General features: G+C 57.8%; 1 protein-coding gene across 4 annotated transcripts in view; it reads left to right on the top strand.

The window, feature by feature from the left end:
* The window catches only part of SH3BP4 (SH3 domain binding protein 4), an 85,222-nt gene extending 61,265 nt beyond the window's left edge, over positions 1 to 23,957 (top strand). For 3 of the 4 annotated variants that reach the window (XM_086719997.1, XM_086719996.1, XM_086719998.1), the window contains 4 exons: positions 5,152 to 5,395; positions 9,684 to 12,040; positions 20,890 to 21,078; positions 21,881 to 23,957. In XM_086719997.1, the coding sequence (XP_086576123.1) occupies positions 5,278 to 5,395; positions 9,684 to 12,040; positions 20,890 to 21,078; positions 21,881 to 22,105 (2,889 nt within the window). In that variant the 5' untranslated portion in view covers positions 5,152 to 5,277 and the 3' untranslated portion in view covers positions 22,106 to 23,957. Of the gene's footprint in view, positions 1 to 5,151; positions 5,396 to 9,683; positions 12,041 to 14,522; positions 17,755 to 20,889; positions 21,079 to 21,880 lie in introns of those variants that run through there. The other variant, XM_086719999.1, reaches the window with a different exon arrangement.
* Positions 23,958 to 24,432: the final 475 nt, after the last annotated feature.

Genomic DNA, 24,432 nt, shown 5'->3' on the forward strand with positions numbered 1-24,432 from the left:
GTGATTTGTTGGGTCCATAAGGAAAGTAGGGAGAGAGGGTGGGGTTAGGGATGTTACCAGAGCAGGCACCTGTCCCTGCTGATTTGGTGACATTCGAGCAGGGAGCCGAATGAAGTGAGGGATCAAGCCTGGTGAGCATCTAGGTTTGGGCCTCCCAGGTGAGGGGACAGCAGGTGCAGAGGCCCTGAGGTCGGGAAGAGGGAAAGAACTTCTGGAAAAGGGTCCACAGAGCTAGCGAAGACCCCTTATATGAGGCCTTGAGGGCATCGTGAGCACACGAAGAGCTAAGAGGCTTTTGCAGGGCGTTGAAGAGAGTCCTGACTTCTAAAATCATTCTGAGGGCTAACTGAGGGGTAGGCTCCCCAAGGGCAGAGTTGGACACAGTGGACCTGGTGGAACGATGCCGATTACTGTAAACGTGGAAAGTCAGGCGGAGGTGCATTCTGAACGGGGCGTGCGTGGCGTTGGGCATACACACACTTGCGGGCCCACCGGCCTCCACGGGGTAGGGGGGTGGCTGCTGGGGAGGGAGACCGAGCTCTGAGGCTGGTTGAACGTGCCGTTCAGCCACGACCGCGGTGGTGAAGCCTGGAGGGGGCCCGAGGCAGCCCCCGAGCTGGGTTCGGACCTGGGAGGTTCCGTTCTGAGGGGGCCCTCGGTGAGCTGGGTTTGGGGTTTCTTGTCCAGCTGAGCAGGAACCCGGCCGTGTCTCCTTGTGAGGCTGTGAGGGGGCTCAGCGCCTTGGCCATGTGACCCCGTGGCTCCTTAGAGTTTTTCCCCGGGGCAAAGGGAGACGCGTACAACATTCCCCGTCTCTCTCTGGCAAGGCAGGTGATGAATGGTTCCTCACATCACCTTCCTCGTGGTTTTTGTTTGTTTGTTTGATTGCAGGCCCGTTAAAAGACGTACGCACATAGGAAAATAGTAAGAAAATAGCAAATAATTTAAAAACCGTAAATGGGGAAAATGGCATCGCGTCTGGTGGACATAATAACACGTGACAACAGTGTCCTGTGCTGGAAGGAAGCTTCACGAACTCGAACTCGTTACAAAGCGGAACGGAGCACTGAGCCGTTCACCCCGACACGACTTTTCTGACCGAAGCAGGGACGGATTCCCGGGGGCGTGTTCCTTGAGCTCCGGCAACTTGAATGTGGAGACGATGACTACAGATCTGAGGCAGCACATGAGTCACTGGAGAAGCTTGCAGGCCTGTGGGGGGGAGGGTGGAGCGAGAAGGGTGGAGAGGACCGTTTTCCTGGAGGCGCAGGGGAGGGGAGGGTGCTCAGGGAGCAGGAGCCACAGAGCGCCGGGCGCACCTGAGAGGCAGCAGGGCTGCGTGTGGTCACTGACTCACGTTGGGGTGCAGCCGAGTGACAGGCCCGGAATGGCAGGTGGAAACCGGGTCGTGGGGGGGCTCTGAATGCCGGGGCAGGGAGGTCAAACTTCGCGGATTTAAAAGCAGGAAGCAACACCAGGGAGTTTTGAGCTGGGCAGTGACCTGACGTCGATGGGACAGCCTTGAGACAAAAGGGCGCTTCCGTAACGGACAGCAGGAGGAATCGGGGATCCCACAGCCGCCGGCAGCACGGGCCTGGTGCGCTCTGGGTCTGGAGAGAGGTAGTTAGCAAGGCTAGGGAGAACTCGAGGCATTTTGTCCATGCTGCCTCCTGGAGTTTTACCCGCCCCCTAGAGCATCACCCGCCCTCTAGAGCATCACTCGCCCCCTAGAGCATCACCCGCTTCCTGGAGCTTCACCCGCCTCCTGGAGCATCACCCGCCTCCTGGAGCATCACCCGCCTCCTGGAGCATCACCGCCTCCTGGAGCATCACCGCCTCCTGGAGCATCACCCACCTCCTGGAGCATCACCCGCCTCCTGGGCAAGTTACTACAGCAATCTCTCCATGCCTGGCTCTGGAATGAGTGGAGATGCGGAGCTTCTCTGGGAACCCTCACCCTGATGGCATCTGGTCAGGGAAGGTTCCAGGTTCCAGGAAGAGAGAGTCTGCCAGGCTTGTCCAGCGAGGGCTGGCTGCCCTCTTTGCTGTCAGGACATGTCCAAGGATGGTCTCCCATTGTCTCTGAAGAAAACTTGCCATTCTGGGCTTTACACAGGGCATTGAGCGCCACGGGACAAGCGTCCCTCTTCCCGGAAAGGGATAGCATGAACGAGTGCGTTGATAACTCGGTGAGCACGCGATGCTTCCGGCTGCCCGGGAGCCTCGCTCTGGTGCCTCGACTGAATTCACCCTGGCTCATGAGTGCTGGGCTTGTCAGGATGTACAGTCAGTGGCTTATCTCTTCCTTGAATGGCACCCTCTCTGGGGGTATCTTTGTTTTTAAAAAGGACTGCAGATCTCTTTATGCAGACTGCTAACATGCCTTTGTGTCTCTGCTGGCTCAGGGTAAAAAACTAGGTCCCCCATCAACAGTAAACAAAAACAGTGATCTGTCTCCAGAAATCCCAGTGATGTCCTGAACCGCTTTCTCCTCTGCTCACCCCTAAGCCCGGATTCACCGCCCGCCCCCGCCCCCCCCTCCCCGCCGCCGCTGCCTTCTCGGTGGTGATAGCAAATGCAGGAATCTGACCACTCGTAAACGTTTATCTCCAGTTCCATCTGCCAGCCCGCAGATTCTCCCGAGTGCTCGCTGGGAAGCCGTGCCCTGTCCTGCAGGCACCTCAGGGGAGCTGCTGGCTCTCCCTCTCCCTGCCCTGCATGAAATCAGCCCCTCCGACGACCACACCAAGTCGCCCTGCAGGACTTTGTGGGGGTGTTGGGGCAGGTGCCCCCTGCCGATCGCCACGTGCACCTGCTCCCCCCCCCCCCCAGCCCTCTGCAGCCTGTCCATAACTACACTGTCAGTAACGGCATCGCTGCTTCCGTTTTGCTCATCTGCGGCCAGGTGTCCTCCATCAGAAAGCTTCTGTGACTTCCCGTGGTCTCCAGGGCCAAGGTCGTGGTCTCCAAGGTCAGCCCCATTGCCACCTGGGCGGGCTGCCTTCTCTCTCCTCACTTCGCCGGTCCCCAGCGCTCAGGTAGCCCCCGGGCCCTGCTCTGTCTGCCGACCCTTCCTCGGCCTCCAGAACCTTCCGGCATGTCCCTTACTCTGGGTAGCTTTCCGGGCCTCCCCCAGGCAGCTAATCGGGCTGGACTCTCAGTGTTATAGCACGGGGGCCTCCCCAGCCTGCCTTGGGGTCCTCGGGAACAGGGCCACGCCAGCCCTGTTCGCCGTGAGAGCGAAGAACTCGCCCTCCCCCTCCCCACCCCGTTCACCGAGTGCCCTGGGCAGCTCTGCAGTGGGGGGGGAGGGGGGGCCCTCATGGGACGAGCCGAGGGTGCCAGTCAGATTTCACAGCCAGCTGGCTTTGGCCGTGTCTGTCTGTCTGGCTGGCTGCTGTATCTCCAGGAGGCACCGTCAGACCTAGAATCTTGGGTGGTTAATTTGCAGGTCTACCCGGCAAGCACAGGTCATGGTCTCAGAACTGTCCTGAAGCTCCCCCCGCACCCCCCCCGCCTGTCCTCTCCGATCCCCTCCCCCCACCCCCATACACGAGTCCCATTTTCTCTCTTCCTGCCAGTAGGTGAGACCCGTCTTTTGGACCCAAAGGATTCTCACATCCTCTCGTCTCAGTGATGGATCTTATCACGCTTCTTTTCTGAAGCCAGGCTGCTCCAGGGGTGGGCTCTCCTTGTATCCCGGGGCCCGCGGGCTCCCCCATGCACGTGGCCACATCTTGCCTGGTGGGCACAGAGCCACCTCTGGCCTGATGACCGGCCTCCGCGGCCAGCTCCGCTCCCTTCTCTCCAAGAGCATTCCGGTGAGGAGTGTGGCGTTCGGTGGTTGAGAAGGAAAGAAGGAAAGAAATCCTCCCCGGGGCCGCGGTGAGCCCCTGTTCCCCGTTCCAAGCGCCTTACACGGATTCTCATATTCAGTCTCCCCACACACCGGTGAGGGCAGTGCTGTCTTGGCCCCGCGTCACAGGTGCAACAACTGAGGCCACCGACTTAAACGCTGAACACAAGACGTCCCCGCGGACGGCAGAGCTTGGACGCAAACCTGCGTGTGTTCGCTGTACGGTTGGCACTGAGCCCCCGGGAGGCTGCGTGCGGAGCCTGGGGGAAGGGTAGAGGCGGACGGGCTAGGTCACCCCACCCCCTGCCGCTGCAGGAGGCGGTGTTGGGGCCATGCGGGTCCCTCTCATTGGTGAAGGCCACTCATCTGGGCCAGAAGCCGTATTCCCAGCTGTCCTTGAAGGGCGCAGCCAGGGAGCCAGGGACCGGAGACCGGTCACACGAGCCGTGTTGAAACAGAGTGCAGTTCGCCTGCCCTGGTCCCTCCGTGCCCCGACAGGTGCGGCCAGCTATGGCGTGGCCGCCCGTTTCCGGGGAAGAGCATGGGGTATTTGCCGCTTTGAGGTTGGCTCCTGGCTGTTCCTCTCCCCTCCGTGGGCTGGCCAGGGTCATCCCACAGCTGATCACGTCACCATCTCCTGAGAGAGCCCCCCAGATGCCTTTGTGCCCCTTCGGGAAAGAAACAGGCCCGAGAGTGGCTCTGGAGGCTCGGTGACACCGTCTGGGCACATATGCCAGCTTCAGGGGCACACGTTCCGCAAAGGCCTCATGCGCAGAAGTGGCGACGTGTGTGTCTTATTTAGGACTGTTGGTTGTTGGGGATCCAGGGAGGATTTTAGGGGGGCGTGGACAGGCAGGGAGCAGCGCCCCTGGCCCACCCCCCCCCCCCGAGGCGGGGCCACAAGAGGTGCTGTGCTGAGTGCTGCTTTCCGGAGTATCCAGCATCGCAGCTGGGGGCTGTGCCTCTAACAGGACCAGCCATTGTCTGGGCACACGGACTCATTTCTTCTGCCCTGAACCCCGGAACCGGCCACGTGGAGTTTACAGCAGGCCAGGATGTGCTGCCCGGCTCTGTGCGCCCGCACAGCGGGTGAGATGGGCACAGGGTGTGCACAGGATCCGGGGAGTGGGCCCCCCCTCGCTCTCTCGGGCCAGGAAGAATGTCCTGGGTCTGTCTTGACTGGAATGGCCCTGGAAGAAAGAGGACTCCCACTGCCCACAAAATTCCTGTCCAACCTATGTCGCGCTTGCTCAAGGGAAATTCCTTTTTTTTTTTCCTTTTCCCCCCACTTTCAGGAAGAAGCACATCGCCCAGCTGACCCGTGTGCGGCATGGTTGCCTGAGGAGAGCTTCAGCGAGCGCTGGGATACCTGGAGGAGGAGATATGACACGTTAGCGGTCCCCCCAGGAAGAGATTTCAAGATGGCAGCTCAGCGGATCCGAGCGGCCAACTCCAGCGGCCTCCCTCGGTGCAAGTCCGAGGGGACCCTGATTGACCTGACCGAAGGGTTTTCAGAAACGAGCTTTAATGATGTCAAAGGTGAGCTCCCAAGAGACACAACTGTGGCTGAGGGGGCAGATTTGCAAGTGCTCTGAGACCCAAGGACTTCTCTGCCTTCAAGGCTCTCAAGGCCCCATTCAGATGTTAAGTTTTAGCTCTCTAAACTTCATGACGACACATTCAGCCCTGGAACAATAACCATTTGTTTTGTTTTGTTTTGTTTTGTTGGTGGGTTGGGAGGTTATGAATTCCCCGTTGGTTATGAAACTTCTTCATACAGAATATGTTTGTCTTTTCTCCTCTCGTTGAGTTTGGGTGACATTAAGGTAGGGACCTGGGTCACACAGGGAGTATGTTCATCCTTGTAGGCCCTCCGGGTTCCGTCACACTGTGCCGCGACAGCTCAAGAGCAGTCACAGGAGAGAGTAAGCAATGGATATGGCTGTGTTCCAATAAAACTTTATTTACAAAAACAGCACAGGGGCCGTTGTTCGCTGACCCCTGGTTTAGAGGTGGCCCCAGGGTCAATCACCCTGAGCCTCTGGGTTCCTCTAACAGACACTTACAACTGGGTCAGTGAGATGGATGGGTCATTTTCTTCCTAGAAGTCCACCTTGACCTTACTAGGTGCTTACTGGTGTCATGGGTTACATCCTCATCATCCATCGTTAGGCGGCTTCCCTACAGCGTTGACCACAACGTGTTGAGGTTACCCCCTGGGCCGTCCAGAATACAAGCTGAGCAGTGGGAGCAGACCTTTACCTTTGTATCTTTAACTTGGCACAAAGTCAGTGCTAAGTGAATAGTTCTTGAACCAAACTGCTGTCTCCTGGGTCACACTGTGGCCCTCTTCCCTGATGTCCTAACAACCGTATGTCCCCCATTTGTCTCTTCCTAATCCCTTCTCCCTTCACTGTATCCTCAGTCGCTTCCTGCCTCTCTGCTTTATGCTGGGAGCCTTGAGCACTGCTTTAAATGTTCCTCAAACAAACATACTGGCAAAAGAAGTCATGAGATTTTATTAATAACAGTAACAGAGTTACCAGGTAGTTTTATAAATAATGGAACCATTTATTTTTCATAGCCCAGTAATGGGCATTGTCTTCTTACTTTATAGCCTAGCCGATCATGGTTAAAGTTGGAAAACGTGAGCATAAATTGTGGGGTTTGGGCCGGGTTCTCGAAATGAGAGAGCTGAATTTTTCAAAATTAAGATAATGATCTGAGAGGCATCAGAGTCCTAAACACCCCGATTGTGGGAAAAAGATAAAGGAGACATCCTGGGATGTGAGCTGGGGCTGGTCCGCTGGGAGGGAGCCCCAAACCCATTTCCCAAAGGCAGCGGTTGGCCTCCCCTGCGTCCCCACGGTAGACAGGTGGGAAGGTATTCCAGCCAAAGTGTCCTCTGTGAAATCCTCTGCCCCCTGATAAATGTTCCGCCCGTATAAGAACCGAGGCGGAGGGGTAAGAAATGTATTATTCAGTGCACTGAACTTCCCGACACGCAAGGTTTTTTGTTTTTTTTTTCTTATGGAAATCAGGGATAGCTGTGAATCTGAGCAGCACTCCCCAGAATTCATTAAGATGGGATTCGATAGGGATTCTCCTACGTTGGATTGGATAGACGCCCCACCAGGTGTCCCCGGGTGCTCTGTGACAGTTGACTGATGGAGGGACCCGTCTGGCAGGAGCTCATACCACAGTCCATTTCCACGGAAGGATTGCCATTTCCCATTGGATGAGCCTGATCCTTGAGTGAAATATGTTACTGCTTCTCTGCTAAGGGGAGTGCTTGGAATTTTAAATGAAACCATTTTTATTCTTCAGTCTGTTGAAACCAAAGTGATAATTTGCATCGATACGTTCTCTTAGGCTATATACAAAGCCTGCTTAATAGCTTTGGTTTTTAATTTTAAAAATATCACTCTAAGGGAATTGTTCTGGGGAACATAATAGGGATATAACTTCTGAGGGACTCTAACAAGATTTTAATAGCTGGCACGCGCTCTAATTTTCATTTGGTTTTAATTTTTATGTGACATTTTCATTAGATGTGTCAAGGAAACACAAAGTGGTTTCTATTACAGGAGACGGTGGCTGGAAAACAAAGCAAGAGAGGTCTGCTGTTGTCCCCCGACCCCAGCCTGACCCGTCCCCTGTCTCCCCACCTCTCCCTCAGGGTCCTTCTCTTTCACTTGAATGTGTTTATTCACTCCCCTCCCTTCACTGTGAAGTGGTTTCTCCTTGGGGTGATTTTATAGCAGGGCACAGCCACGGAGAACTCTGGCTTTGCCTTTGGCCGACACCTTGACCCCAGCACATGCCTATGGCCTCTCTGGTGTGTGCATACCGGAGGAGCATTCATTCCACGAATATTTGTCGAACACCTGCTATGTGGCAGGCTGCCTTCCAGGAATACCACTGTGAGCAAAACACCCTAAGAGGGCTCTCACCCTAATAGGGCGATGCAGCACCCCCCCCCCACTAAAATATTCGTGGTATATTGGTTAATGATAAGTGCTGCGGATAAAATAAAATTAGGAGGGGTGGCGACGATGTCTCCTTTAACATAACAGTTTGTGTGTCCTTAGGCATCATTATGCTAAGCACATCATCAGAACGTTATCTCCACCAGAGCCCATCGGGCTCCTGAGGTCTGGACGGAAGCCCGTGCCCAGTGAACCCAGAGCCAGATTCTCCCCACCGCCCCACATGGAGGGCGGGAGGCGACGACCTTCACCGCCCAGATGAGCTTTCTACCAAGCTTCTCTCTCTAACTTGGTTCATGGAAACAAACAGAAACTTCCTGCTTTATTTCCCCAGACTTTGCTAAGGAAATACAATTCCAGTTCCATTATTTCTTTTCAAAGGAAAGGGAAACTGGCAGACGCTGTTTTTTTGGAGGGCCAGTTTGGTAGAATAGAACGCTTCTTGACTTCATCGTATATTAGAGAAGATGCGGGTGTAGGTTCCACTAAAAATACGGGCCTTTCTTAACGTTTTTTACAGGAAGCCAGACTATCCCTAAACCCTGTGAAACAAGGCACAGCTGGGGTGGGGGCTATCTTTTCTTTCACAAGGCGCTTTCCTCCTTCTCTGGATGTGCTTTGTCATGTATGGGTGGGAGAGAAGACACTTAGGTATTTCATCGTCCGATATTTTCCAAAACACACACCCCTTGTTGAGCTGACTTTCGTGGTTCCCGTTGCTGTCTACATCGGGAGCACACATAGTTGAACGCCGTGAACCCGAAATTAGCTCGAGTCGCTGTTGAACGAGTTGGGGGTTTTTCAGACTTAAACACTTGCTCGGAGATGACATGAATGACAGTGGACATAAACCTTTCATTTTCAAGGCATGCGGGAGAGCCCCTTTCCAAGCTGTCATTTTGAATGATCATTTAAAGGAGGCTGGAAGGCACCGGCCTCAAAAGTCTTACTTTATTTATTTTTTTAAGTGTATTTATTTTAAGAGAGAGAGAGAGAGAGAGCAAGAGAGAGCATGAGCAGGGAGGAGGCAGAGAGACAGAATCCCAAGCAGGCTCCAAGCTGTCAGCCCAGAGCCCGACACGGGGCTCGAACCCACGAAGCATGAGATCATGACCTGAGCCGAAGTCAGACGCTTAACCAACTGAGCCACCCAGGCGCCCTTCCAAAGTCTTATTTTGATGAGGAGTGGGTTCAGCTTGGAAACGTCAGAGACGGGTCTGCTTGTCAGGGAACCTTCCCCCCATTCACGTGTTCTGCGTTCAAGGCAGAGCGTGGGACCAGCTCACGAACTCAGATTCTATTCCAGGCTCTTCGTGTCCCGTCCCTGGCTACAGGCCATGGGTCACCCCACTCAGAATGTGACAGGTTTTAAGCCAGTCACTTTCGGTTTCTCTCTCGACCCAGTGGCAGCTCCAGGTAAGTCAGTTACATGAGGAAAACTCTGGCCAAAATCCGATGGCATCGGGGGCGCCCGGCTGGCCCAGTCGGTGGAGCCTGCGACTCTTGATCTCGGGGTTGTGAGTTCGAGCCCCACGTTGGGTACAGAGGTCACTTAAAAATAAAATCTTTAGAGCTTAAAAAAGGTTTAAAAATGAGATGGCGTTTCACAAGCGATCCCGGGGAAACGGGGGAGTATGAGCCCTCCCGCCCAGTGGGCTGGGACAGCAGTGCCGGCCCTCGGGAGCACAGCGGAGTTCCCTGGGACTTCTTTCTGGCACAGCCGCCCGGCGCTCTGCCCTCGTCGCCCAGAGCGCTCTCCCTCCTCCCGGGTTCCGGCCAGTGCTCCGCGGCGCCCGTGGGCCTCGCCCTCACCCCCTGTTTCTTTGTGTTTTATGCAGTGCCTTCCCCCAGTGCCTTGCTCGTAGACAATCCCACACCGTTCGGGAATGCAAAGGAAGTGATCGCAATCAAGGACTACCACCCAGCCAACTTCACCACCCTCAAGTTCTCCAAGGGCGACCACCTCTACGTCCTGGACGCGTCCGGCGGGGAGTGGTGGTACGCCCACAGCACCACGGAGATGGGCTACATCCCGTCCTCCTATGTGCAGCCCTTGAACTACCGGGACTCCACCCTGAGCGACAGCGGGGTGATCGACCATCTTCCAGACAGCCCAGACGAGGTGGCCAAGGAGTTAGACCTGCTCGGGGGGTGGACAGAGGACAAGGGACCGAGCAAGACCTACAGCAATAACCCCTTCTGGAACGGGGCCCAGACAAACCCGTTTCTGAACGGGAACGCGCCGGCGATGCCCAGCTTGGACGAGCTGACCCCCAGAAGCACCGTGGATTTGCTCCTTTTTGATACGGGCACGTCGTCGTTCACCGAATCCAGCTCCGCGACCACCAACAGCGTCGGCAACATCTTTGACGAGCTGCCGGCCGCAGGCCGCCTCCAGGCCGAGGCGCCGGGCAAGCGGGACAACCCCTTCTTCAGAAGCAAGCGCTCCTACAGCCTGTCGGAGCTCTCCGTCCTCCAGGCCAAGTCCGACGCCCCCGACTCCTCGGGCTTCTTCACGGGCCTGAAATCCCCGGCCCCGGAGCAGTTCCAGAGCCGGGAGGACTTCCGTGCCGCCTGGCTGAGCCACCGGAAGCTGGCCCGGTCTTGCCACGATCTGGACCTGCTGGGCCAGAGCCCCGGGTGGGGCCAGACCCAGGCGGTGGAGACGAGCATCGCGTGCAAGCTGGACAGCTCCGGGGGCGCCGTGCAGCTGCCTGACAGCGGCATCAGCATCCACGTGCCCGAGGGCCACGTGGCCCCGGGGGAGACGCAGCAGATCTCCATGAAAGCCCTGCTGGACCCCCCGTTGGAGCTCAACAGCGACAGGTGCAGCAGCGTCAGCCCGGTGCTGGAGGTGAAGGTGAGCACCCTGGAGGTGAAAACCTTCATCATCGTGGAGATGAAAGTGTCGGCCGAGGTGAAAAACGACATCTTTAGCAAAAGCACGGTGGGTCTCCAGTGCCTGAGGAGTGACTTGAAGGAGGGACCCTATGTCCCCATCCCACTCACCTACAGCTATGGGGACACGGTCCAGGTGCAGCTGGACAACCTAGAGCCCTGTATGTACCTGGCCGTTGTGGCCCACGGCCCCAACATTCTCTACCCTTCTACGGTGTGGGACTTCATCCACAAGAAGATCACCGTGGGCCTCTATGGGCCCAAACACATTCACCCATCCTTCAAGACCGTGGTGACCATTTTTGGGCACGACTGTGCCCCGAAGACGCTGCTGGTCAGCGAGGTCACCCGCCAGGCCCCCAGCCCTGCCCCCGTGGCCCTGCAGCTCTGGGGTAAGCACCAGTTCGTCTTGTCCAGGCCCCAGGATCTCCACGTCTGCATGTTTTCCAACATGACCAACTACGAGGTCAAGGCCAGTGAGCAGGCCAAGGTGGTGAGGGGGTTCCAGATGAAGCTGGGCAAGGTGAGCCGCCTCATCTTCCCCATCACCTGCCAGAACCCCGGCGAGCTGTCCGACTTCACCCTGCGGGTTCAGGTGAAGGGCGACCAGGAGGCCATCCTGACGCAGTTTTGCGTGCAGACTCCCCAGCCGCCCCCCAAAAGTGCCATCAAGCCCTCCGGGCAAAGGCGGTTTCTCAAGAAGAACGAGGTCGGGAAAATCATCCTGTCCCCGTTTGCTGCCACCACCAAATACCCGACTTTTCAGGACCGCCCGGTGTCCAGCCTCAAGTTCGGCAAGCTGCTCAAGACCGTGGTGCGGCAGAGCAAGAACCACTACCTGCTGGAGTACAAGAAGGGGGACAGCGTCGCGCTGCTCAGCGAGGAGAAGATCCGGCTGAAGGGGCAGCTGTGGACCAAGGAGTGGTACATCGGCTACCACCAGGGCAAGGTCGGCCTCGTGCACGCCAAGAACGTGCTGGTGGTGGGCAGGGCCAGGCCGAGCCTCCTCTCGGGGCCCGAGCTGAGCACCTCGGTGCTGCTGGAGCAGATCCTGCGACCCTGTAAGTTCCTCACCTACATCTACGCCTCGGTCAGGACCTTGCTCATGGAGAACGTCAGCAGCTGGCGCTCCTTCGCCGATGCCTTGGGCTACGGCAACCTGCCGCTCACCTTTTTCTGCCGGGCCGAGCTGGACAGTGAGCCCGAGCGGGTGGCGTCCGTTCTGGAAAAGCTCAAGGAGGATTGTAACAACACGGAGAACAAAGAGCGAAAGTCCTTCCAGAAGGAGCTCATGATGGTAAGTGCCCGGCAGGGGCCGGAGGGGGGCCAAGTCCAGTCTTGCCGCCTTTCCCCCCGCCCCCGCCCCGCACACCCGGGCGTGGGTTCAGTGAATCGCCAGACCGGCATCTGGGCTCACCTCCGCTCCCCGAAATACACGCACGCGCGCCTGGAGATGGGCGTTTGTGTAGGGACCCCCAGACGGCTCAGGGTCCAGCGTGGAGAGCCCCGTTCAGGCGGCTTCCCGCTGGGCTTGCGAGCTCCTTGGAGGCCTCAGGCGGGTCTCCCGGGTGCCCGGTGGGTGTGGGGGCGCAGGGAGGCTCGCGCTTCAGCCCCCTCTGCTCCAATCTCTTGGGAGAAGGTGCAGGTTTCATCAGGTTCCCTGCAGGATCTGTGCCGCCCCGAAGTCTAACTTGATCGAGGCGTCTTCCTCTGCCTCCTGTGTGTGTGTGTGTGTGTGTGTGTGTGTGTGTGTGTGTGTGTGAGTAGGGATTGAGGAGGGCCTCTGGGAACTGCGATCTGAGAAGAGGAAAGGGGGAGGGGTTGGTGTCACACTACAGGATACACCCGGGCCGCCGGGTGAGGGGGGAAAGCATTCGCTGCACTGCTGAGCGAACACGGCCTCCCCGGCCCGGGTTCCCACCCGCTCTCAACAGTTCATCTGCTCCCGGTGGCCTGTCTTGGAGAAGCTGACTTGGAGGAACTCGATAACGTCCTTCTCTTGGCGTCCGCCTCGTTTCCGTGGGGGACGTCCTCTCGATGGAGAAAGCCTGCTTCGTTCACCTCCCCCCCGCCACCCCATCTTCCCAGTAGGACACATCCCCGGGCCTGTTCCTCTGGAAACCCTTGTGATTTTCCACTGGAAGCCTCTTGGTGTTCCTTCCTTGCTCCGTCAGGCTCCACACAGCCTTCTCGCCTCCTGACTTGTGTACGAAGTGAGTCTCAGCGGCCCTAGGATTTCTGCCGCCCGACCCGGCACCTGCCATGCTGTGTGAGCGCCTCCGGGAACGGCCGAGCCGGGTGTGTGTGCTGAGGTCCGTCCGTGGCGCACACGGCTCTTGGGAGCCGGAGATACCCAGTCCGCGGGGCACAGCCACCGCGGCGGGGAGCGGGCGTTGCAGCCTGACGACGCCCCCAGGAATGTAAAATGCCAGGCGCGTGCCGCACAGTGAGAGCCAAACCTCGTCCAGAAGAAGGGACGGGAACCGAAGATGTCGATCTTGGCAGCTCGGAGGCTGGGGGCGCTGGTGGTGGCAGCTTCCGCGGGGAGGACGAGGGATGGTCGTGGCTGGGGAGGGCCCGAGGCAGCAGGGGGACGGCACGTGGGCCCTGGGCATGGCCGTCACAGCAGTGGGACACCTGTCCCTTCAGGGCATCTGCCCCCTCGCTGGCCCGGCCTGGAATCCTCCCCGGAGCTGCGTCGAGCCCTCGAGGCCCTCTCCCCTCCACGGACCTCGAGCACCGGGCAGGGGCGCGTGTCCCTCTCTCGCGGGGCCTCAAGCTGGGATTCGCCGCGGGTTCCAGAATCGGGTGCTCTCACGGCACATGAATAGTGTTGATTGTTCCTTCATTGCCGCCTAAAAAACACCCCCCTCCCCCACCCCCCGCCCCGAGTGGGCGGAGGTGAAAAACAACACAGCGAGAGAGGCCCTTCCCAGCTGTGGAAAAATAAAGACCGAGGAGGCGGCTTGTTCATCCCGGTCCTTCATGTCAGGCCTTTTCAGACTTAAGCGAAGCTCTTTCTGCCCCGCTTGGGGGACTTCTCTGACAGCACAGGTTTTCGGGGGGCCGTCCCTGGATTTGTTTGTGGGAGCGATGCGGGGGGGGGGGTCTCTTGTGCCCCTGGGTGGGAAGGCTGGCACAGCAAGGTCTGCTCGGAGGCTTGTGGGTTTCCCTCGCCCGGGCCCTGGGCTGAATCCGTCACCATCTTGAGAGCGGGCGGATCTGAACGTGGGCGAAACCTCCAGAAACCCCGGGCTGCTTTGTCCCAGCATGCAGAGGAGTCCTGAAAACCGGGATTCCTTTCTCCCGCCGCTCGCATCACTGAGCAGTGGTATTCTGCAGTCTCGGCCTCGGGTGAGCCGGCCCTCCGGCTGTCACAGCGCGGCCGCCACGACCCACCCCGGCCACCGAGTCATGTCCCACCCCCTTGCATTCTGAAGATGGTTTTCTGTTCGGTTATGCGTCCGTGGTCTGGAAACTGAGTAAACGAATTGGAAAGGAGGGAGGTTTGAGACGGTAGGTTTGCAGGGAGATGGGAAGGAGCCCGGAACGAAATGAGAACCGGGTGGTTCCGTCCTGCCCACCGTCGAGTGGGGTCCGGGCCCTGCCTCAGGCCTGGAGCTCTGCTCGCAACGTCAGGTGGAAGGCTGTCACGTCCCTGGGGAACCAGCCCGGAGGCCGTGCTGGCAGACCTTTCCCGCGAAGCGACCCGGGGCCCTGGGTCACTGTACTTCGTCGCCCCAGACCCTGGGCTTCACTGGGCTTTCTCCCATCCACAGTGGCCTCGTTTACTCGTGTTCCGGTTTCTTCTTATTGTCCGCATCGGATATAAACGCCGCGAGAGAAAGGACCCTGGCCCCCGGGACACAGTCCGCTACTTGAGGAAATGCACGAGTGAATGAGAGCAGACCTCGGCCCGGGCTGAGAACCTGAAGGGGTGCCACCCACGCGGCCAGCCCGCGCCCTGGCCCCGCTTCTTTGATTCCGTGTCCTTGCTGTTGCTTCAGCGCGGGTTTTCGATATCAGCGCTCCTCCGAGGGCCATCTTGCACAACCACGTGGGCTCCTTGGTGCGCCTGCCTCCGTCTGCCCTTTCTCACCCACGCGGTGCATGACCGCCGTCAGAGAATGCCCCGTCTGTCCCCGGCTCACCGAGCTCTGCAGGAGAAGCCGGGACGGCCCGTGACAGAGGATGGCCAGCCCGTCGACGGCCCACCCCGGACCTTATTGAACGTGGTGGTGAGGGGCACTGCCGGGCTGCTGTCGGGAAGGGGCGTGACTGGCACTGACCGAGGAGGGTAGGCAGGGTGGACAGAGCCCCTGGGGCCCAGAATGAAAGAGCTGCCACAGAGCGTTTGTACTCGATATTCACGAAGCGTGTCTTTGCCGCCTCCTGTGTGCTTAGGGGCGATGCTGGGTGCTGGGCTTCCCAAGAACACGGGTCTTTGACTTGAAGAAGGCACGGAGTGAAGAGTCACAGCGCAGGACTTACTTGTCTCGAGCCCCGAAGAGAAGGGCCCCCCGGCGGATCAGGGAACGGCGAACAGGGTTGAGGCAGGGTGGATCCTGATTCGGGCAGGAAGCACAGAAACCCACCTGATGAGGGAGGGGCTGTCAGGTTGGGGGTACCGCGCGGGCAAGGACCGGGGTGCGCGAGGGCATACATAGATGGGGTCCGATCAGAGGCTGGGGTGATAGAGGATGGTGATATGGGGGGTGTGGAGCCCCCTGTACCAGATAATGCTTGTGCTTCATTCTGTAGGCATTCGGGGGGGGGGGGGTTACGTGTTTTAGGGGAGGAGAAGAGGTCAGGCTGGATCCAGATGTGTCCCTGGACCTTGGATTCCAGGTGCATCCCTGCTCCTTGCCACGTCTCCCAGTCTCCGAGCCACCCAGAGGCAGCGGTCAGTGGAGAGCCCCAGCCCTGAGTGTCCTTCCTTCTGATGATCAGGACGCCTGGGGGTGGGGGACCCAATTTTCGTACTCCTCTCCAGGTAGATTTGTGTGAAGGAAACAAATGAGTAATTCTGACCCGGATCCCCCGGGCCACGCCCCCTCCGTCTGGTTTTCACACCTGGCTGTCCACAGCCGCAGGGCGCGCCCCGCAGCCAGGCCTGTGGTTGCCGGTCTGCCGCGTTCTCCCTCCTCCTCTGGCGGGTAGCCGTCGGGTGGCTGGTGGGTCCCAGGGCCTGCGGTCACTCTCTCACTGCGTCGCTGGTGACAGGCTCTGTCTTCCTGCACATCGGTGTCGACCTTCAGAGCGCGGGGGGCGGTCTTTGAGTTTGCATACCTTCCTTGACTCACCCCAGGTGTTGTTTTTTCCTGAATGAAAACAGTCCTCACTGATTTTTGTTTGTCTGTAAACACAGCCTGTGTTTCTTTTTTGCACCGAAATTTTACACGCGTGAAGGACAGAAGCAGAAGGCGGAGGGGTCCCTGGCCCCATCGCCCGTCATTAACCTCTTTGAGCGGTTTGGGGCGTAGACGCCGCGGCTGTGTATAAATTCCGTGGGGTTGGCCGAGGGGCTGTCCCCTCCTCTGCGGTGCCCGGTGGAGAGCGTGCGGGCAGCCCTGGGCGCATGCTTGCTGCTTCCCGGGTCTGCTGAAGGGCCGGGTGCTGGTGCCTCCTTGTCCGTGTGTCTCTGCACACCTGTCCACAGATGTTCCAGGACACTAAGCCGTGGGCCCTTCCCGAGCTCGAGAAGCCATCCGTCGGCGACGTCGCGAGCGTCACGGGGCGGGGGGCGCACAGCTGTGAGTGGCAGGTGCTGTTACCGTGGTGGCTGACCGCACGGTGTGCACCCCTCCTCACTTTCATCGACCTTGGGCTCCGTGTCGGGATTCTTGCTCTCTGGGGGGACAAACCACGGCCGGCTCTTTGCCGTCGGCACGTTGAGGTTCTCTACCGCTGCTTCTGGTCCACTTTGTGCAAAACAAGTATCTGAGTGTGTTTGTACCGGGAACTGTGACGACACTGAAGGAGAGGGCTTGGCTCAAGCGGTGGCCCTGAGTAGATCTGGGGGGCCGAGTGTGTGCGTGGAAGGTGGCACACGGAACCCCGAGGTTTTCGTTCTGCGACATGCTTCCGATAGGAGAAGTTATGTCTCGTGTCCGGGAATCCCTCGCAAACAAGACACAGGGTCTGTCCTCGTGGCGGGGAGGGAAGGGCCGTCGGGGACAGGGGCAGGCCTCCCTGGAGGGACCGAGGCCAGCGCTCAGAGCTGGGTGCTGGAGCCGCCAGGGTGGCCGGGGGTCACTGGTGGCGGCTATGGCTGGGGTCGTTTGAGTCCGGGTGCGGGCTCTTTGGAGAAGGTTCTCTGAGAAGAGAAACTTACTCTAGGGTACAAATCGAGGGAGGGACGGCTGTTTCCAGGAGTGAGGTGGGGTGGGATAAACCCCCAGAGCCTTGGACGCTGATGGAAGTCACGGGGAAAATCGCGAGGTGGGGGCAGACGGGGGCTGGACGGGATGGCGTGCGGCGATTCTCTGCGAATCGGCAGAAGAGCCTCCTTATCGCCCCAAACAGGAGGCAGGTAGCGAACCAGTGTGCATTTCGGCAGGTTCCGGGGCTCCTGCACCCCCAAAGCAGGGGCTCCCCTGCCCGCCGCTCATGGGGGAGTGCGGCCCTTCTGGTGTTTGCACATCTCGGGAATAGAAGCACGCGCGGGATTCGCATACAGCAAAACCAAAATGACACTTCATTATGTGTTCCTAAGAGTGTCTCCCAAAACAGCGCTTGGCAGACTGGCTCCTGTGAAGGAAGTCGCGCTGGACCGAGCTGTGCCCGGCGGTTCCCACACGTTTCTGCTGCTTTCCCTCCACGCCGGTGGATTCGGGTGGCTGTGGCAGAGACCGCGTGGCCCGCAGAGCCACGTGTGGCCCTCTGTCCACCAGGTTTGGCCACCTGGCTGAAATTGGAGTTCACTCTGAGATTGCAGCCGGAATCAGCATCGTATTGAATGGGGTTTTCTGGGATGACGTGTGTGTGTGTGTGTGTGTGTGTGTGTGTGTGTGTGTGAAAATTGAGGAGGAAGCTACAGGGAAAGGTGTCAGAGCCTCCTATGGTGAAGCTCTCTACTACCCAGCTCTGGTGGCACCCGAAATGTGCCCTTAAAAAAGTGTCTAAACTGCCCCTTGGTGGTGGCGTGGCAGTTTTGTGACGCTTGAAGCTGGTGTGGCTCGATCAAAGTTGTGTCACCGGAGCTGAAGTTGGTAAAGGAAGGCACCTCCGTCCCTGTGCTCCCCGCGCTCCACGGGATGGAGACCCCGTCCTTGCTCAGCGCCCCTGGGGACAGAGACGCGACTCTGGCACGTTCTGTTACCTGGAAAATGAGGTCGCCTCCAGAGCCGGGCGGCTGAGCGAGTGCACAGACACACGCTTGCTTTGTGTGAGTGGAAGCTGAGTGGGGACACTGGGGGGCCGACCGTCCAGCTCTGTGAATAGCCCATTTGCTGAAATACATAAGTAGTTGAAACGAGGCGCAATCCAGACCCGCGTTTTATCGGGTTCCGTTCCTGACGTCGAGTAGCAAGTGTCCGCAGAACCGTGGAGGCCGTTCGTTGGCCTGAGCGCCACGAAATGTGGCCCTGCCTCCATCTCTGTCACCCTGAGCGGTGGGACCCTGGACAAGCCACCTGGCGTCTCCGGGTGTCTGGATCAGAGCAGAGGACAGGCAGGCGGGTCCGGCTCTGACGCTCAGTCGGGGTGGGGGCCTCTCCGTCACTCTCTCGGCTTCGTCTGCAAAATAGGGTGAGCTCAGCCCCTGCTTCACGGGGGTTCTGAGGAGCGGATGAGCCCACAGAATGAGCCTGGCTCACAGTAAGTCTCACTAGTAGTGGCCTACTGCGAAACAAAACAAACCGGAAAAGGACCACGGGATCCTCAAGCTGCCTTCTGGCTAACCACAGGTGCAGCTAGTTGCAGCTTTGGGACCCGGGACAGCACCAGATTGACCCGTCACCCCTGTTTTCAGTTGCAGAGCTTGGGGTGCCTGGGTGACTCAGTCAGCTGACCGTCCGACTCTCGGTTTTGGTTCAGGTCATGCTCTCGCAGTCTGTGAGTTCGAGCCCCACGTCAGTGCGGAGCCTGATTATGATTCTCTCTCTCCCTCTCTCTCTGCCCCTCCAACGCTCACGTTCTCTCTCTCTATCTCTCAAAATAAATAAATAAACTTTAAAAAAAAATTGCAGAGCTTGACCTGCTGGGGCATCCAACTAATGCATTTAGGAAATTGCCAAAAAAAAAAAGTCACTAATCGTCCGTACTGTTAAATTCCCAGACATCGAGATGAGGGTTCTCTGTCTCGATTAGCTGCGCCCTTTATTTTTTTGTTGTTTAGTTTTAAAATTTTTTTAATGTTTACTTATTTTGGGGAGACAGAGAGAGAGAGAGAGAGAGACGGAGTGTGAGCGGGGGAAGGGCAGAGGGAGAATGAGACACAGAATCTGAAGTAGGCTCCAGGCTCCGAGCCGTCTGCAGAGACGGCTCAGAGCCCGATGCGGGGCTCGAACTCACCGGCCGCGAGATCATGACCTGAGCTGAAGTCAGACGCTCAACCGACTGAGCCGCCCAGGCGCCGCCCCTAGCTGCGCCCTTTAAAGTTAGCGACCCGGCAGACCGTAGCCGCACTCATCCAAGGCCACCCGCCATCCTCACAAAATACGGACAGAGTTCTCGAACGAGCCACGTGTTCGGCTCAGTCGGGAAGGGGCTGCTTCCTTTGTTGTTCTTAACGTGCTCTTTGGAGTCTGGAAGTGTCCACAGCAGGTGCTCCATGGAGCGTGGAGGGACAGGACGAACACCAGGTGCCTTTCTGCCTCCAGCCTCCCCAACCCCATGCTCGCCTGAGGGTGTCGGGGTGTAGTCCGAGAGGGTGCTGGGCGGCAGAGGCCTCGTGGATGGTGCCAGGCCCGCGTGCACCTGGCAGCCGTCACGAAACGTGGGTGGCTGGACTTCTGCATCTCCCCGTGTGCAGACGCGTGGGCCTGCTGGTTTACGCCGGCTGATGTGACTTTCTTTAAGACCCCAGCCCGGGGTCGCACAGAACACACCGTGTTGGGAGCCGGCCTGATCCCACCCCTTTCCTAGATGGGGAAGCAAGTCCCCGGTGGCCACCAGCTGGTCCAGGGCCCGCCTCTGTCGCATTGCCTCCTTCCCGCCCAGGGTGGCCGGCATTCCTTGCCCTCCTGAGTCCCTCCAGACTCCTGTCCTGAAAACACACTAGAAAGTTCCTGCAGCTTAGGCAAGGGAGCAGTCCTGTCAGTTCCAGAAAGTTTTCTGATGGTGCTTCCTTGGGTTCAGCCTCCGGCCTCCCCGTTCTCCTTTTCCTCCACACCAGGCCTTCACTTTGCCCCCCAAACCCGAGAGCCCAGATGTCCGGATGAGCTGCGGGCCCCAATCTGAGCCCTCTGCCTGCGGAGCTCTGCATCCGGCCGAGGCCCGCGGCACCTAACGTCAGCCCGGCTCTAGGTCCGGTCCCCTAAGCCCCGGGCGTGTGTTCTGTCTCCCCGAAGCATCGCCCTCTCCAGCCGTCCCGAGGGTGCAGAAACGGGGCCAGCTGCGCTCACCTGCCCTCCCACCGGGAGTCAGCATCCTGGGGCCGCTGAGACAAAGTACCACGGACCGGGTGGCCCGGGACAACAAAAGCTTATTCTCTCCCAGCGCTGGAGGTGTTCGCGGGCCTGGATCCTCCGGGAGCTGCGAGGGAGGGGCTGCCTCTGGTTGCTCTGACAGCAATCCTTGGCACTCGCTGCCTGCGGCCGCCTCTCCCCCATCTCTGCCTCTGTCCTTCCGATGTGGACATGTCTCCTGATAGAGACAACCAGTCACTGGCTGAGGGGCGGCCCTCGTCTACCGTGACCTGGTTTTAACTAATTCACGTCTGCAAAGCCCGTTTCGAAACGCAGTCATTGTGAGGTTCCGGCTGCCCGTGAACTTGGTGGGAGAGCACAGTCAAGCCCAGGCCACCCCGCAAGCCATTGCTCTCGATCCGTCCCGTGCCGCAGCCACGCTGGAGTTCGGGGGGCACTTACTAGGCTTAAAACTTTTCGGAGGAAAAAGTTTTTCGGTGCAGCCTCCGCGTGGAGCTCTGCCTGAGACCAGAGCCAGCCCTCTGACCTGCCCGGTGCTCTGCTCCTTTGTCCTCAGGCCTTACTGAAAATGGACTGCCAGGGCCTGGTGGTCAGACTCATCCAGGACTTTGTGCTCCTGACCACGGCGGTGGAGGTGGCCCAGCGCTGGAGGGAGCTGGCCGAGAAGCTCGCCAAGGTGTCCAAGCAACAGATGGACGCCTACGAGTCTCCCCACCGGGACAGGAACGGGGTCGTGGACAGCGAGGTGAGCGTGGGCTGTGACACACAGTCACGGCGACATCCACCCGACAGTGCGTTCGTGGGGATAAGCGAGTTAATGCGGGAAAGCACGTGGCGGGCTCTCCCTGCGTGGGGCAGGCCCCATCCCCCCCCGGGACAGTTGGTTCTGACCGTGGCAGGGCCGCTGTGCCCAGAGGAGGGAAGTCAGAGCGGCCAGAGCAGAAATGCCCGCCCCTGCAGATCCTGATCTTAAATTACCTTCCGTCGGACGGAGAAACTTTACCTCCCGTGTGAACGGAGCCCTTTGTGGCCGCTTGTGGTCGGTCTCCGTCCGGGTCTGTGTTGGATGGGTACCAGGTATGTTGTGTACCTTCGGCCACAGCTGGTGGGGTTCCTGCTCAGAGGTCCTTTGTATCCTCCCTTGTTCGCTTTAAGCTTCCGGAAAGATGGCTCAGGCCCGGGAGACCCGGGAAGCAGGAAGTCCCCAAGAATAAGGGCGTCCTTTATTAACGCAGCGAGTTTCTAAAGAAATGGCCCACACGGAAAATGCCACAGGGGTTGTAAGGAGAGAAATCCTTCCTGTTGGCCCAGACACGATTTGCCACTTAACCGGCTCTCGCACGAAACACGTTCCTCCCTCAGTGTGCTGGTCCCAGGCAGAGTCCGTCCCCCCTGCTTCGCTGGGCTTCTCACTCTCAAAAGAGAAGCATAAGTAATGAGCCCAGGAGCTGCGGGTAAGAGGATCGAATCAATAGGATCAAATCTCTTTGCTGTCCCCTAACCTTTTCTTCCCCCTCCCTCCTTTTATTTTGGACTCCGCCACCCAGGCCATGTGGAAACCCGCCTATGACTTTTTACTGACGTGGAGCCACCAGATCGGGGACAGCTACCGGGACGTCATCCAGGAGCTGCACATAGGCCTGGACAAAATGAAAAACCCCATCACCAAGCGCTGGAAACACCTCACGGGGACTCTGATCCTGGTGAACTCCCTGGACATCCTGAGGGCAGCGGCCTTCAGTCCTGTGGACCATGACGACTTTGTCATTTGAGCGGGTTCCCTCCTGTCCGCTGCTGCTCTGGGGCATGCACCCCCCCCCCCGCCACCGCCCCCCGTCTGTCCCAGATGCCCGGGCAGTCACCTGGAGCGGGGGAGGCAGGACGGGCCGGCTGCTCGGACACATCCGGGGTCCCTCTCGGCTGGACCCGCCCCCGAGGACCAAGCACAGACAATGCTCCGTCGTCCTCCTCCGTTGAGGGGGGAGAGGGGGTGCTGAAGAGAATTTCTACCACAGGTCGTCGCCAACCAAAATAGCTTTCTATTTGTTAGGTATAAATTTAAATTTAAAATCACTTTTTTTTTTTTTTTTTTAGGACGGGGGGAGGCCTATGAGACAGGTGGTATCTAATTTTTTTAATGGACCAGGAAAGTTTAAAAAACAAAACAAAACAAAACACCTTCATAGGGGCGGATGCTGTTGAGGTTTTTATGTTCTAGAGAGACCTTTTTAAATTATGTTACAGATGTATATATGTATTTAAAGGCGATTCCCAGCCTCACTTTGCATTTGAACACTTAGCACAGAGAGACGCTTGTTCCGGTGTTGGACCTCTTTTGCTCTGTCCTTGTGGAAAGGGTGAATCAAATAGGAAATGTGGTTTTTCGGTAGATGAATCTAGCTCTTGCCCGTCCTTTCTGGGAATGTCCTGGGCCCTGCTGTCCCCTCTGAACTCCTGTTCGCTTCTGTACCTTTGCCCCGTGTTACAGTAAACGATCAGCGGCAGCACTTGTGACCCTTCCGTGAGCTTCAGTGGGCAAAGTAAAATCCTGCACGAGCCAGCAGGTGCCCTTGAGATGACGGGCCGCTGGGAGCTGGCGTTCGCTGTGGCCCCCACCTGCGTGCGGTCGGTCACTCAAGAGAACGGTGCCACGTGCAATGCGGTGGTCCCTGCAGCTCTCAGATGCCATTACCCTGGGGGCAGGGGAAGGCTTCCGGCAGGGCTCCGGGCCTCTCTGCTCCATGGGCGTGAAGGAGACTTCACCACGAGGGACCCCTGTGCTCGTGTGTGTGCAGACGTGCCTGCCGTCACTGGCCAAACTCCGCTCTGTTCCATGTGACGTGAACCCCGCTCCCTTCCTGGTGTACCCATGTCCCCCAGGAAAAAAACCGCGTTAAGGGACACCTTTTTTTTTTTTTTTTTTTTTTTTGTACAATTAGAGATTATCCGAGCAGGATGTATGTTTTCTACAAATGAAAACGTGCCCCGCCTGGAACCAGAGGCAGAATGCTGCCCGCCTTTACGGTTGTAGATCGGCGTGGCCGTGTGCGGGCGAGCGGTGTCGGGCCCCTGATCGCACCGTGGTTGCGCCCAGCTCAGAAGGGAGGAAGGGGCAGGACTGAAGAATTGGAATTATGTGGCGCATGGAGAGAATTCCTGGGAATGGGTCAGCACCCGTGCTGGGCGGTTTGGGATTCCTGGACCTCGTTCTCCGAATCTGCTGTTTTGAAACACATCATGTTGATCACTGGGTGTAATCAGCCTACGATCCCTATCGGGCTGAAACATTCTTATGTACCTGTCGACTCAGATACTGAAGACCAACTGGCTAGGAAAAAAAAAAGAAAAACACCTAGAAAAACTACGTTTTTTATGCTGCAAGAAGCAGGACCCGCAGTTCCCCAATGATCACACGAAATAACCTTAAATTCTGCTCCCCCTGTCCACCCTCATTCTTCCCAGAGATTGTCTCTCACCTTCTCCCCAAAGAAGAGACAAACCCAGTTGCACCTTAAACCGTGGATATTTTTCCTCAGGGGCTTGAAGTAGTTTCCTATGCAACATGTCTTGTAGCACAAATTGAATTCTACAAAAGTTGCAGTAAATTTTATTTGCATATTTTAACCTATTAGTGTGCGTGTGTTTTTCTGTACCCATCCAGACTTTAAATTTTGTTTAACGTTTATTCATTTTTGAGAGAGAGAGAGAGAGAGAGAGAGAGAGAGAGAGAGAAAGCAGGGGAGGGGCAGAGAGAGGGAGACACAGAATCCAAAGCGGGCTCCAGGCTCCGAGCTGTCAGCACAGCACAGAGCCCGACGCGAGGCTCGAACCCACGAACCGCAAGTTCACGACCTGAGCCGAAGTCGGACGCTTAACCGACTGAGCCACCCAGGCACCCCTACCCTACCAAACTTTTAAAAAACAATAAAACCTAGTGTTTTATCTGTGCATAGAATAATGGCTCCCTCCTTAAAGAGCCACCCCTGGATGACAGTGTGACAGTTGGTTTAGCACGTTACTTTTATATTCTTACTGAATATTCTCTAGGCCGGTCCAAGAAGTTCAGTTGAAACCTCCATTTCTTTATTGATGTTAATTT

This window comes from Puma concolor, chromosome C1 (assembly GCF_028749965.1).
Source record: "Puma concolor isolate L17-30 chromosome C1, mPumCon1.1.hap2, whole genome shotgun sequence".
In the NCBI taxonomy this organism is placed as follows: Eukaryota; Metazoa; Chordata; class Mammalia; order Carnivora; family Felidae; genus Puma; species Puma concolor.